General features: G+C 42.4%; 1 protein-coding gene and 1 long non-coding RNA gene across 5 annotated transcripts in view; both read right to left on the bottom strand.

Moving 5' to 3' along the window:
- Positions 1-1,213: 1,213 nt before the first annotated feature.
- On the bottom strand, positions 1,214-3,283 carry LOC308079877. Its single transcript, XR_013932647.1, has 2 exons — positions 2,941-3,283; positions 1,214-2,910 (listed from the first exon to the last, which is right to left on the bottom strand). It is a non-coding gene; the product is annotated as an uncharacterized lncRNA (long non-coding RNA).
- A 44-nt stretch (positions 3,284-3,327) lies between these two features.
- Positions 3,328-15,574, bottom strand: part of LOC308080091 (plexin-B2-like) — a 259,483-nt gene continuing 247,236 nt past the window's right edge. For all 4 annotated transcript variants that reach the window (XM_080421826.1, XM_080421828.1, XM_080421827.1 and 1 more), the window contains 6 exons: positions 14,720-14,880; positions 11,883-12,030; positions 6,000-6,064; positions 4,707-4,782; positions 3,857-3,931; positions 3,328-3,467 (listed from right to left, as the gene is read on the bottom strand). In XM_080421826.1, the coding sequence (XP_080277952.1) occupies positions 3,363-3,467; positions 3,857-3,931; positions 4,707-4,782; positions 6,000-6,064; positions 11,883-12,030; positions 14,720-14,880 (630 nt within the window). In that variant the 3' untranslated portion in view covers positions 3,328-3,362. The remainder of the gene's footprint in view (positions 3,468-3,856; positions 3,932-4,706; positions 4,783-5,999; positions 6,065-11,882; positions 12,031-14,719; positions 14,881-15,574) is intronic.

The following is a 15,574-nucleotide window of genomic DNA, read 5'->3' as shown; positions in this document are numbered from 1 at the left end:
GTTTTTGTAAAAAGTACCACTGAATTATTAAATACATTCTGTGTCTCTCTCTCATGCCTCGTCTTAAAGCATCATTTATACCAAATGGTGTCGCTTGAAAAGGGTGGACTTTTTAGTTATTTTCAGCGATTGTCAATATCATATGATATAGTATAAATTAGGCTTTACTCAGAGAGAGAGAGGCATTAGATCTGGGAGTTTGACATCTAACTGAACTTTTCAATGTGACATGATCAAACAACACCAAGAACATTTATCAATTCGCCTTTGAGGTTTTCATTCCAAACCAACACTAAACCAGGCGATTCCTTTCATTTGTGACTTTGGGTTGGGTGGGTTGAAATGAAAACCTGGACCTCATGGCACACTGGACTAATGCAATGTATCTAGATAGATTAATTGTATATTGATCAACAAAAGGAATGTATCTATGCTCCTGAGCTGTACTAGCTGTACTATCTGTAACCATTTTCACACTGGGGTGCCTATTTTGGGCATGTCATTATAGGTGAAGATCTTTGAATACCGTAGGTGGTGTGAGTGATATTTGTTTGTTAAAATAAATGTTCAATACCTCTATATTCTGACAGTAGTCATTGCTAAAGTGTTGATTCAGTAACAGGGTTCTCCCCGTCTCTCCGGAGCTTTAGTAGACAGAAAAACCTGAAAATGTATTTTCCGTTTACTTTGACATAGAGACTGGGAGACCCCAGTAACTGAACAAACACTATATAGCGATTACATTTGCTTTATATTAGGAATTAAAACAAACTTTTTTTGTTCAATAATATAACTTACACCACCCTAACTCCTGAAGACCCTTTAGTGGTCGAAGCGTTGCCTGAAACTATTTATTCAAATGTTCTACTGGGAGCTAACGGTGTGCGGACTTCCCTCTTTTCCTCTGATGTACATATTGTTGTCCAGCTCCCGATAAGTTTTTTTGGGATGTGCGTGCTTACCTCTGGACTATTTGTCATCAACATGACATGCCCCCTCACATGTAGAAGACACTTCTTTGCAGTGACTTAATCATAATATCTTTGTTTTGTCAATGTTGAAAAGTTGATTTATTTGTGACATACAAGGTCAACGATGATGATGATCAGGGGGTCATTTGATGTTCAAAATTACGTATGACTTATGCAGTTTTCCCTCAAAATTGTACATGTATTGGATTTGTGGAAGGCATCTTTTAATGATCCGACATGAGTTGGCTGTTTGCTGGTATTTATGTCTTAAGAGCAACAATAACCAATAAGAAAGTTGCTTTTGACTCAAGGTGTGTGTTTGTAGTGAAACAAAAAAATAAGAAAACGGTCTTGTTGTTCGTTCAGTTCATCAGTTAAACAGATAAAAACAAATGGCTCTCAGCTTCAATACACTGCATTTAAGGGAACTGAATATTGCCAAAGGAATCAATAACAAATTATTTAAAAAAAATCACAAACTAAACATTAAAATGTTTGGCTATTTTGACATCATGATTAAGCAGATTTTACACAGAAAGTAAAAACAGCCAATCACAATTGGTCCTCGACCCTGTGGCAATGAGGTGTCGACAACTGTCCAATGGCAACGCGTCAAGATTAATACAGGAAGCAGCTGATAAAAATTAAAAAAAACACAGGATATGACTTCATAATGCGACACCACTCACCACCCTGCTTCACCTTAGAACACTTAAAATAAAAATCACAAACACAGGTAACTTGGGAGCAATTATCCTTCAGACATTAAAAAGATGATTTCACCTTGTAATAACGTGTATGTGAAGCCTATTGCTTAAAGCCTGCATACCAACGATAACGCTAAAATCTTATGTCAGAGACTACACAGGAAAAGAAAACGATCCAGCACATTATTACTCTGTGATTTCAAAATAAAAGCACTTGCCAGAAGCATAATAAAGACATATTACTGCGTGTTCAAACAGCAAAAAGAAAATCATTTGTCAAGGAAAAGCGGAAACTCCACCATCGCTGTTTGTGGTCAAACAGGATTCTCCTCGTACCCCAGTTCCACTGTCCTCACAGTTGTGCCATCGGAACCGTGACCTCTGATTGGTCAGTGGTGTGTACCGTAGTGGGATTCGATTGGCTGACACAGCCAGATCACTTTTTCTAAGGAAAAACTTAACTCCTAGCACTTTGGAGGGCTTTGGAAAGATGATGCCCTTGAGCAATGGTTCTCAAACGTTTATAATTTCAAGGACCCCCATAACTCTTGAGAGTTACAGACCCGTAAGGGTCCATTCGGATCCTAACTATAAATAATTTAGCTGGGGACCCCCTCAAGGACCCCTGAGGGTTCCCGGACCCCACTTTGAGAACCACTGCCCTTTTGAGTGCTGACTTGAGGTCAGGCCTTCCTGGCCTCTCTCCTAACCTTGTCCATAGACATAGAACCTGCAGCACTGACCTCCAATCAGCAATTAAGGGCCAAAGTCAGTCCTCGCCTAGAACATTTTTTGTTTAGCCTTCGCCTTCGTAGGAAAGGAGAAAAAAAAAAAAGTGGTTAGCCTGGAATCTTTACGTAGTCCAAGACACCTCGAGTCTTTTACATCCAAACGTCCATCAGGGTCTAGCAATAGCAACAAGCTGTAAAAGTTAAGATGGCGTAGACTCTGACATCTGAATTTTAACTTCAAAATGTCCAACAACTTCTTTCTTTCTTTCTCCGTCTGTTAAACAGACGAACGTCCTGTGGGGTTCTTCAGAGGTGCGTCACACTTCCGTCCTTACTCGGACCAAAACGTTATTAAGAGTCCAACCCGATCTTACACCTGTGACGATGTTACAGTCGACCTGTCAGCTCGATTACTATTGATAAACGCTTTGATTTCACAGCTCCCAGATAAGAGTTTCTTTTTTTTTTTTTTTTTTTTTCCCCAGCAATCCCGCACACAGTCTGCCAGGCCCCAACTGTCCACACTGTGACACGTCTCTTAAATCAACCATTCTCAACCTCTTTTTAATTTCAAAGACCCCCCAGTTTGGTATGCCTTAGGCCACAGACCCCGATTAGATACCATTTGCATCTCTGGGATCTCAGGTGTTAATTTCACTCTGAGAGTGTGCAAACGGAAGGTTCCCGTTTGCACACTCTCAGAGTTATAGACCTGAAAAGGTCAATTTCTAGGAACCCCTGGTGGTCCCCGAACCAGACGTTGAGAAACTTCAATCTCCGCTCCGACATCTTCCCGTCGCCTCTCCCTCATCTTCGGTCATTCCGTGGTCAATCGCGTCTTCTTAATGTGGTCGACGGCAGCCATGTGCAGCCATAGCCCCCCCCCACCACCCACACCCCCACCCACCCTTCCGCCCACCCCCTCCCCTCCCGGCTGTCTGGTTGGCGAGGGGTTAAAGGTCGGTGACCTTGTTCTCCAAGGCGGCGGCGATCTGCTGGAGCCGCAGGGTCAGCTGTTTGCTCTGGGCGGCCGGGTCGTCTTCCAGAGACTGAATGATCTGACAGATACACAACAGGACGACATTCATCATTTCACTCATGTTTGATCAAATTGTTGAATGGATTGTTTATGCTGGTGAGTTGAGGGGGTCGCTCAATCCTGTTGGGCTGAATATCGGACTGAAATGTGACTGGTCAGTTTATGCCATACTGTAACTGCAAAAAGATGCAGGAGTTGCATGGTTCCACCCGATTCGGTATATGCAGATCTGCATTATTACGTCTAAACTTCAATAGCTCCATTTGGAAAGAATCACTCTAGCAATGATTAGTGTGATTTTTGTAAAGTGAAAATAGGGCAGTCTTTCAATACTCTGACTAGCATGACACCTCTGTGAACACAGAATGTGCAACCAGTTACCAAGAAGATAAATGTGACAGTACATACCCCATCGTAGTATTTGCTGGCGTATTGGTACAGCTGATGTAAGGCCACCTGCGTGTTCAGCTTGTCCGTGTGTTGCTGAGGGAAAGAGACAAAAACCTAAATTCATAGTTTCTACACAGTAAAATCGTGTTCATTATCCATCTTATCTGTTACTCAGTGGGAGAGACAGGCAGATATAACTTAAGAAGATGCGAACACGAACCAAGTAATCTTTTTAACGGGTGCACAGTTCATTCAAAACACAAGAATCACCGAGACTGGGTCAGAGTACGGTCCGAGTACTACACATACAGTACATGTACCCCTTTCATCACCGTGTACATCAGTTAGATTTTGTTTATTTGACATGTCCTCGGTTAACAAATAACTACATTCTAGATGTGTTTAATTGATGTTACGCCAGAGGTTTAGTCACTGTCCGCCATGTCAATTCTGGTATGTTGTTGTTGTCACTACTGCATTGCATCGTGGGCCTTTCATACAAGTGTAGTGTCCAGCATAGCATATTGTAGTATTCCCAAAATCTAGTATGCATTTCGCCTACTAGCTACTGAGCTTTACTAAAATATCTCACATTAATTTAGCACACTTAATCATATGGTAGTATAGAATGTCAGACACAGCCCAGCCACTCACAGAAATGTGAACGCGTTTTGGTGGAGCCGTCCTACACTGAGGAAGGCTATGCCCAAACACGTCCCATGCTGCCCCGTGCCCAATTAAATGAACGGTATCTAGAGTTTCTGTGAGCGATGGTGATTCTTCTGTTGTGAGAGACAAAACGAGTGCAGCGTAGACGGGCAGAGAACATAAAAAGAGAAAGGAGTCAGACGGTGGATGAACAACCTACCCTGGACACCTCAGCCAGGTGTGTGTTCATGTCCTGATCACTCACTGAAACCATCTGCCTGATGCCTTTGTAGTAACTGAAACACAACACACACACACACACACACACACACACACACACACACACACACACACACACACACACACACACACACACACACACACACACACACACACACACACACACACACACACACACACACACACACACACACACAGTGACTCAGTTACATTGAGAGAAAAACAGATTGCGGTGCAATTAACACATTGGGTGCCAGAGGTTTATTAAAATATTATACGTTGAGTGCCTGCATTTCTTCCATCCACTTGCGTTATACGCTTCGTGCTGTAGAAGCCCCGATGCGGAAGTGCATGTAAACAAAGCGTGCGTGCGAGACGGCGGAGGGTCCCGACTAACGCCTGGAACAATAATATTTCTAACGCGATCCTCCATTGCAGCGTGATCGCCAATCGAAAACGGCTCGTTTCCACCAGATTAAAAAGAAATGGAGATATTAAGCTTTTAGTCAAGGAGATAACATTGAAAACGCCGACCGGAAGGATTTTTGACATGGAGCCAGATCCAGCCTCTTCTTCTCAGAAACTCCTTGGGTGATGTCAAAGTTTCGTTTTAGCGCCCCACGTGGCCCACATGTATAAAAATAGAATTGGGTCAAAAACGGTCCGGACCGTTTTCGGCACTTCTCGTTTGGATCCTCAAAAACGGTCCGGACCGTTTTTGGCATTCAATGTGTTAACAAGCCTAACGAGGGAGAAAACCTGACTAGGATCAGAGGAGAATCATCCCTTGGTTTATGTTGCTGCACAATGACATTACACTACTGTATCCAGAGCAGCATGTATCAACCAGTGGTCATAATGTGTTCCAACATGGTTAAGTGTTCCATTGACTTCAGGGTCAGTCCAACCTTCTGGTTCCAGTGTGGAAACCAGGAGAGACCCACAGTGTCGGGAGTCATGATGCATTCACATGGATTCAGGCAAGTGGTAGACGGCAAACCGTCATTTTAGTGGACGAGAGCAGGACGGGAAAATGACATCAAGCCGACAGAAAGCACCGGTAACGGCAGACGGCGTTGCCGTCCAAAGTAAAAAAAAAATTAACTTTTTTTGGCGTCCTCCACGATGGAATGTACAGCCGGAGGTTACGTAGCATCACACACAGAGACATCTCTGGAGAACATCTACAGTACACTCATGAGCGAGCTCGATAACGGCAAATGTGGGTAAACTTCACCATCGTGCAACATGGTATGAATGAAGAACTACTCACTCGTCCACCATCTTCTTGTACGTGGAGATCTCCTTTGCATAGAGGAGCTTGTTGCTGGGAGACTCCTGAAGTGGACAGAGACAAGAAGCATGATGTGAATACTTATTGTTGTACGTACCATACAGAAACCACCTTAAAAGCTGTTTGGCATAACACACTGACTTGTTTTCGTTGTCAACATAATCATTGTGAATAGATCATTTAGCGCTGATTGCTGATGATTATGCATGCAGTAGATAAACATGTTTTTATTCATTTTCTGAGTATAACGGAGGAAGTCTGCAGTACTGTTGTTTGAGACAGCATTGTGTTGTAGATGAGTGGAGAGGATAAAGACCTAAATGATTACATGACATTATTATTATCATCATCACCATTTTCTCCCCATTTAGTGATTATGCCGATTCCCTGATTTACCCCACACTTGTGTGTGGTAAGCTTGTCACTGCTGACCCCTACTGGTTGTTTTTGGAACTGGTTGATCCTATGGGGATACATGGAAAGCACATGCATCTTCTGTGCCTGGGGGACCCCTAGGGGTTCCAGGGGGTCCCCAGGGGGTCCCCAGCAAACTTTTCTTGAAGATCTTGAAGAGCAACACTTTTCAAATTTTGAAAAGAGACGATTTGAAAAGAGACGATCTTCAAGATCTTGTAGATCTGCTATTTTCTAAAAATTTGAACAATTTTGTATATCTTTTAAACATATATATGAGGGACCCTGGCGCAGAGATGTCCACGAGTCTCTGAGCTCGAGTCCGAGTCAAGTCTCAAGTCTTTGAGGCTCGAGTCGAGTCAAGTCTCAAGTCTTTGAGGGTTGAGTCGAGTCGAGTCCGAGTCAAGTCTCGGGTCTTTGAGGCTCGAGTCGAGTCGAGTCTCAAGTCTTTGAGGCTCGTGTCGAGTCGAGTCTCAAGTCTTTGAGGGTTGAGTCGAGTCGAGTCCGAGTCAAGTCTTTGAGGGTCGAGTCCGAGTCAAGTCTCGAGTCTTTTTAAAGTCTTTTTAAAAAAAAAAAAAAATGGGGGGGGGGGGGCATAGATGTAAAAGTATAGACAGGTCATAATAAATCACATTAGATTCACAGATTAGAGATTTTATGTATTTTCCCCACAATTTATTTTCATTCAAATGAAATGTGATTGAACTTGCACTAATAATGACTTTAGTTGATTTTTCACTCTTTAAAATATAGTATTTCTTAATTATTAATAATTACAGCTTGTAGATTGGTTATTTTCATGATTTTTAATTGTTTTTAAATAATAATTAAAAAGGAACATACAAGATTTCCACCCGACAGCGATAATATATAGCCAATATGGTTCGTATCAGTATATGAGTCAGTTTTTGCAGATTTCATTCTAATTGGCTACTATGCCTACATATGAATTTCATGGGCCTGGGTAGGTCACCCTGGCTTGGCGGAGATATGCCCTGTTGCGCACACTCGACTCCGCACAGCAGTCCAACAGCAGAGCAGGTGAAAGCAATTCACTTAAACGAGGGCTGTGTTGCGCACCAAAAAACTGTCTAAATGTGGATCCCCAGTTCAAATATGATTCTTTTGGGGGGTCACGGCCTGAAAAGGTTTGAGAACCACAGCTTTTATGCAGTGAACATTACATGAGCGTAGCGTTTACCGTGGTGAAGTGTTGAATATTCACCCAGCTGGGTTTAACAAAATGAAAATCCGATGTTTCCTAAACGTGCTGTCACAGATGATCCGACCATCTTATAAAAAATGTAAGCATATGCCAAGATAACTGAGGTTATATAGCTGATTCTGAGCTAAACATATTTGTTTAATTTCGAAGTTTTTATATTTAAACTTTATGATGAAAGGCCGCGGCGGCCACACACATAGCAGCTGTTGCGCTCGCCTCTCCATTTTTACGTTAATGAGCAGCACGAAACCGCTTCACTGAAGCCGGCTCCGCGCAGCGCGCACTGGAGCGGAGGTTTCTTTGCGGGGGGGGGACAGGGGAGTGGAAGTTTTTTGGGCATTTCATTCATTTATTTGTCCAAAAAATAAACATAAAATAAAGATTGTCCACGAGTCTTTGAGGCTCGAGTCGAGTCAAGTCTCAAGGCTTTGAGGCTCGAGTCGAGTCAAGTCTCAAGTCTTTGAGGGGCGAGTCAGAGTCGAGTCGAGAGTCTCGTTTTTGGCCACTCGAGTGCGACTCGAGTCCGAGTCCCTAACTCGAGTCCCCATCTCTGCCCTGGCGCAACATCTTTTCAGATGGGGCTCGGTGACCAAAAACATATACATTTGGCCTGGGCCACTGGCGTAGCGGTCCAGGCACCTATAGGCTCAATGTAGCCTGACAGCGCTTTGTGGGTTCGAGTCCCCATTCCGACGACCTTTGCTGCATGTCACCCCCCCATCTCTCTCCCCATTTCCTGTCAGCTTACTGTCCAATCCATAATGGCATAAAAGCCCCCAAAAAACGTTTAAAAATTAATAAATACATATACATTTGGGGCTCCTTGACACGAAAAGGTTTGAGCAGCAATAGGCTAGACCCTCCAGAAAAACGCGGGCAAAAATCCTTGATTATGCGATGAAATACGCGGTTTTATGTGATTTTATGCTGTGAAATTGCGTGAAGTTGCGAAATCTGCGTAAAGTTGCGAAATATGTGGAAAGTTGCGAAATGTGCGAAAATATGTGCCGCATATTTTGCATAACTGTAGTTCCAGCGGGTTTCCAGAATGTGGCATACCCATTTCATTTTCATTTTCCTATAGCTTCATTTTGATTGGCTCAGCAGCAGATTTGAACCAGAAACATGTGAAGGTGACATAGTGTGTTTCCAGTTCAATTCTGCTGCAGAGCCAATCAAACAAAGCTATTGGGGAAATGAACCGGAACAGGAAACATGTATGGCACCCTCTGAAAGCATGGGCCAACAGTTAGCACAGAGCCTAGGCCTGGCCAACTAGTCTGATTACCTACTATATTTTGTAGTACAATGGTGGCATACAAGAATAAAGAAAATATCTATAAGCTCACAACACGTCGTATCCTGACACGTTGGGAGCTTGTAGATCTGCCATTTCCATAATGGGAAATAAATGTGTTCATTAATCGTAATCGAGGCAAAATCCCTCACAGAGCCTATAGAGTACAGAAGTCCTGATGTCACTCGTTCATCCCCTGGGTCGTAAAGTAATTTCGCTATGGAGAATAACATTGGGTCATCTTAGAATCGTCTCATATACGAATTGTGGTCCAGAAAGAAACAAACTGTCTCTGCGATATTGTCAAGGAGGCTCTGTATCGTTTATGATATTCAGTCACTCATATTTGATACAGTCTGTTTCTGGCGAAAATTTAACTAATTCGGCGGAAGTAACATCAGCGTTTTCTCACCGTCAGTTGATGCTTCATATCCATAGGAGTCAAATCGCCGGGATCATTTGTTTATTTTTGGAACACAGTTCTTATTTGACGCGATATTAAAGACGTCTATGGGAATTCAGAATGGGGGGCGGGGGGATGGAACAGGTAGGATGTGTAAATTACGTCAGACTTCGGTGCTCTATTCCTCCCAGCTCAACACCTCTGCTGACAGGCACCTTGACCACTAGGTGTCACTAGTGCAGCATCAAACTACACCCTCCCTGTCCAGCTTCCCTATCACAAACACAGTGCTCTAAACTGGATGAACCACAGAACATTTGAACCCTACAGTCCAGGGAACGGGGAGTTTTGGACCCCCAGTGGTCCTTCAAGGGGTTTCAGGAGGTCCCCAGCTAAATTAATGATAGTTAGGAATAGGAACCAAATGGACCTGTGCTGCTCTGTAACTCAGAGAGCGTACAAATGGAACCAAAAGGGACATTAGGTCCGAAGAGCCTCTTTCTTTGGTGTTTTGCCCAGGTGAGCGTGGTTATACAGTATGCCTATCCCTGAACCTCATAAAAACTAAGCCTGTATTCAAAATGTACTTGAGTAAAAGCACAAAAGTATCGGGACGGCATCAAAACATACTTCAAGTACCAAAAGTAAAAATACTCATTGTGCAGAATGTCCCATTTCACAAGTTCAAAATGTATAAAACATCTTTTGAAAATAGCAGATCAACAAGCTCACAATGCATCGCGACGCATTGTGAGCTTGTAGATCAAAAGTAACTAGTAACTAAAGTATATCATATAATTGTAGTGGTGTAAAAGTACAATATTCTCCTCTGAGATGTAGTGGAGTAGAAGTAAAAGTATTGACATTTTTAAATACTGAAGAAAGAAAAAACTTGAGTACATGTACTGTACTTAGTTACTTTACACCACTGACCTTAACCCTAACCTCACAGAAACTATGCCTAAACCACGCCCACCTGGGCGAATAACCTGAAAAAGAGGTTCTTGCAATTACAGGTCTGTAACTCTGAGAGTGTACAAATGGAACCAAGTTTGAGAACCAGTGCCGTAATCTCCACAGTGGCGGGTAATAACTTCACCCCTGGCCCCCTCCCCGAGCGTCCTCATTAGTGTCCCTATAGCAGTTATATGAAAACATTAGTAGGCAGGAGTGGCAGTTAACCTCGACAACTCCAAGGACCTTGTGAATCTAACATTAAAATAAAAGACCTGAAGGTCCTTAATCACAACGTTCTCCTCTGCTAATAAGTGGATGTGCCGTCACTGCACTGAGCTGTGTAGCAGTGGTCATAATTAACAGCTTGTATTAATGTTTTACACGGCATGAGAAGTCATTATTAACAGCCGGTATTAATGTTGTACGCTGTTAACGTCTTCAGAGTTCAACACTGGTTGTGCTGTGATGCTCGTTAGCTATAGAATGAATCAGCTTATTTCCGCAGAGATTTTAAATGTAAAGTGCCAAACAAACTGCTGAGTAACGGAGCCCAGACAGACTTTAGTATCGTATAATCTGGTGTCATAATACATTCTGGATGCAGGCAACACAATTTTACTGTACACGGTTTCTACAAACAGCCAGCAGCAAAAAATAATTACACTACTGCAGTGGTTCTCAGCCTTTTCTGGATCTGGGCCCACTTGAAGATGTATTCGCGGCCCACCCATCTGACCACTTAACACGGCAGCTTATTACAATGATCAATCAATCCATTGTGTTTTACCGGCTTGGATCAATGGAACCAACAGCACAGGATCGCAAATAAAAACTCACTTTTCAAGGTTTTAAAGAAAAAACATCAATAAAGTACCAAAAAAAATCGTGTCTTGCCTATTATTTGTGAGACACTTACAATATCCTCACGGCCCACCAGTGGGCCCTGGGCCTCAGGTTGAGAAACAGTACATGCTAACAAGCTATAAACTAGAACAGTGTTTCCCAAACGATCAATTTTTATGTGGTCGGGGGTAAATGTGCTTTTTTTTTTTACCTTCAATTAAAAAAAACATATTTCAAAAGATTTTCAGAAAAAGAAGACATTCCATAAATGAAAAACAAATACAAAGTAGTGAAAAAAAGCCAATCTATAAGCTCATAAGCTTGTAGATCGGCTATTTTCACTAGTTTGGGTCCCAGAGAGACATAAAGTGTCTACTTATGGGTGCAGTAGTGTGGCCTGTGTTGAAGTGTCCATGACACGCTGGGCAAGACCTCCTGTAGCCCATTGAGTGTCTAAACGTAAGTACTGGAATTTGGCAGAAGTCCACCCAAGGAAATTACATTGAGGCTTTACAGATCTGTTTACATTCTCCGTGCATGAAACAAACACGTATTGTGATTGGTCCCGCCTTATAGACACGCTCTGCATTAGGTCTGTGACCAGGCTTTTCTCCGCGGAGATGAGAAAAGGCTGCTGGGAACAAGGCTAGCATGTAGCTCAGCTATTTTCAACACATGACCCCGGCTAGCAACAAAGTGTGGTGGCTTTTAGAAGGAGCGTACCCGGCTCAGTTTGTGCTCCGTCTTGGTGCAAGCGTCCATGAAGGTCTGGGAGATGACGTGCAGCGATGCGTCCACCGTCTCCGTCACGTGCACGTCAAAGATGAAGTGGGGGTTTCTCAGAATGTTCACCCAGAACCGCAGGGGCAAGCTGGGGGTGCAGAGAGGTGAGACAGGAGGTCAGACAGATCGACAGGCAGAGAGCACAAAGAACTATATAGACATTGAGCACGTCAGTCCTCATTCAATGCAACACAACGGTGTGTAACTCACTATTAAACACTGTCCACACCAAGGTTCTTATAGTTAACTAAAATTAACAAAATAATACACTAAAACTAAATGTGAACATTTGTAATAAAAATGTACTGTATGTTTTAACTGTGAATACATTTTGGTTAGCCTGGAATCTAGACTGATTATTGATTTACTTATCAACTAGGACACACGCGAGCACACGCACGCACGCACGCACACTATTTTGGAAGTCATTTCTTTCTCACAGCATCAGTGTTGCTTTCCATCACCAAAATTGCATGTCAACATCCTTGTAAAGCTGTAAGCACTGCCAACTTTTTAAAAGATATGAGGGGGGGGGGGGGTTCTGAGCCTTTATTGATAGTGGAGAGAGACAGGAAGCACAGAGAGAGAGAGAGCAGGAGAGTGACATGCCGCAAATGGTCCAACCGGCTGGGAATCAAACTCGCTGTCAGGCCAACCACTCAGCTATCGGGCTCGCCCCAAGCACTGTCAACTTAAATGTGATTTCAACTTATAGTTATTTATACTTAATACTCTATACATGACTTATACGCATTGTGTCTCGCATCTAAAATAGCCGGTCTATAACCTGCACGCTGCGACGTGTTGTGTGATTTTTTTTGGGTGCGAGATGCCAGCATGCGTCCAAGTATGAATGAGGTGTCATCTCTGATTCTTTCATTCAACCCCCAACTGTTCCTTCAGAGACCTCTACCTCCGCAGGTTGAGTCTCGGTCAATAATTCACAGACCAGATGAATATTTGATCGACTCTGTGTTTCTGGTTGATTGACAGCAGTTACTTGAGGCCATTTTTGCAAAACTGCGGTTAAGAGGATATAGAAAGGTTTTCTGTTCCGTCTAATTATCTTCTCTTCTGTCTCGCTCTCTCCCTGCCGTCTTTCCTTCCTCCTCCCTCTTCTCAACTTTTTAATTTCAAGGACCCCTAGTTTAGTGTGCATGATTAGGCTAGGGAGGGACCCCCATAACTGAGAGTGTACACATGGACACTCACAGGTCCCGTTGTTTCCTAACTATCAACAATTTAGCTAGGGATTTTGCATAAAATAATATGCCCAAAATAGGGATAAATTAATAGTATTTGTTATCAATTATTTTTAATTGATTGAACCGATCATTAAGATGAACTGTTGCACCTCTACACTGAACTATTAACAAGCCTGTGAACAAAAGACAATTTGAGGTGGGACACTCTCTCCTCCACTCTGAGCCTCCAGAGGCTGATAAAGTGATAAAGTGAGCAAGGAGAAGAAGTATCCTGGGACGCCGTTTGAGGTGTGAAAGAAATTTCCTCTTTTAGAATCATGGGAATGCTAGAGCGTACCATGATATGCAGGTGTATAATAAGTCTATAATAAGTCAAGGTCACAAGAAGAGCCCCGGGCAGTATTTCCAGGGCAATATGAGGGTGAATACTCCAGCCACAAACTTAACTTTCAAATGTGTGTTGCATTGTCATTTACTGCTGTTTGTGTTTGTGTGCAGAGCTGCTGACCCCCTGACAGAGCCGCAGGAAGTAGTTTTGACAAGGGGGGTCCCTTCAAAACCCTCAACTATCCACTTAACAAGTCTGCTAAGAACATTTTCATGTCAAGGACCTCCAGATCGATACATTTTGGCAGTGCCCCTATTTTTAAAATATTTTGTGCTAAGGAGAGAATCATCTTTATGTAAGATTAGATTTAGTACAACCTTCTACTACTCGAGGAGAGTGAAATCTATAATCTGAATAGTAATTCTTAAATCTTATGCATTCTCTCACTGGGTTTCACTTCTAGCCAGTGAAATAATAGTGAAATAAAACTTTTACTCATTACTGGGGACCAATTAGAAACCCCTCAAAGAACCCCTGGGGTCCCAACCCCCCCCCCACCCCACTTTGAGAAACACTGTGCTAAACCCTCCTCTCCCTGTGTCATAACAGCCTGACAGTTAAATGAAGCTTCTCCCTGCAGGCTATATCCACAAGAACCTAATTACCAGTGGTGGAAAGTAACTAAGTACATTTACTTAAGTACTGTACTTAAGTACAATTTTGAGGTATTTGTACTTTACTTGAGTATTTCCAATTTCCAATACTTTTACTTCTACTCCACTACATCTCAGAGGCAAATATTGTACTTTTACTCCACTACAATTATTTGAAAACTTTAGTTACTAGTTACTTTTCAGATATAAACTATGATATTATGAAACCTACATTAACCACTTTAGCCCTATTTTATACATAGGCTATTTGAAAATAGCAGATCTACAAGCTCACAACGCGTCGCACCGCGACGCGTTGTGAGCTTGTAGATCGGCTATTTTCAAATATTTAGTACTTTTACTTTTGGTACTTTAAGTACATTTTGATGCCAATACTTTTGTACTTTTACTCAAGTACATTTTTTATTTTGGACTTTTACTTGTAACAGAGTATGTTTATATTGCAGTATTGGTACTTTTACTTAAGTAAAACATTTGAGTACTTTTTCCACCACTGCTAATTACAGACCTGTGGTTTCATTTAACTTTACACACAGGATCTCAGGTGAGTGCGTGCGTGCGTGCGTGTACCTGTTGGTCTTCCAGATGTGTATGGTGTCTTCCTCTACGTTGTCGTGTTTGGCCGCCTGCTCGTCCAGGAAGTCAAAGAAGTATTTGACGGCGGGGGGGACGCCAGTGCTGGAGCACAACACACTGCGGAAGAAATCATCCACAAACTGCTGCAGAGTGCCCTGGAAAACACACACACACACACACACACACACACACACACACACACACACACACACACACACACACACACACACACACACACACACACACACACACACACACACACACACACACACACACACACACACACACACACACGATCAGTACTGTACATGTGCCGAAGTTATTGAGAATCGGAAATCAATAAGGTTTGGGCTCGATTCTAGCGGGACCTGACGTGACGCCATGTCTCGAGAAGCAAGATTTCATGTCATTGAAATCAAACCAATGGCACAAACATAATGCTGTTCTAGTAAAGCTTTTGACTTCTGTAGAATTTCTTCCCAACTACTGGTAAAAACAAGGAACATGAATTGAACACATTGATTGCCTAGAACGAGTTAACTCGTTTTTACTCGTTTTTAAAATCCATCACTTGATTGCCTAGATCGAGTTAACTCGTTTTTATTTTTTTACATTTTTTAATTTTTTTATTTGACCCAAAGACCAAGGAGATATGATTAGTCGAAGATCTAGACTCCTATCCACTTCCTTGTTAACTTAAAACTTTAAAATTTTGTATCTCAGCTCCTGAGTACTTTTTTTTTTTTAATGAAAAATCTCTGGCAATAAACTGCAAAAAATCTGAAATAACTCAGGCAATCAATGTGTTAATGGCCTGCATGCACATAATTGCTTCAACGTAGCGCCTCA

The sequence above is a fragment of the Gymnoscopelus braueri genome (assembly GCF_963280865.1).
Source record: "Gymnoscopelus braueri genome assembly, chromosome: 23".
NCBI classification, from domain to species: Eukaryota; Metazoa; Chordata; class Actinopteri; order Myctophiformes; family Myctophidae; genus Gymnoscopelus; species Gymnoscopelus braueri.
This window is presented reverse-complemented; position numbering and strand designations above follow the sequence as displayed.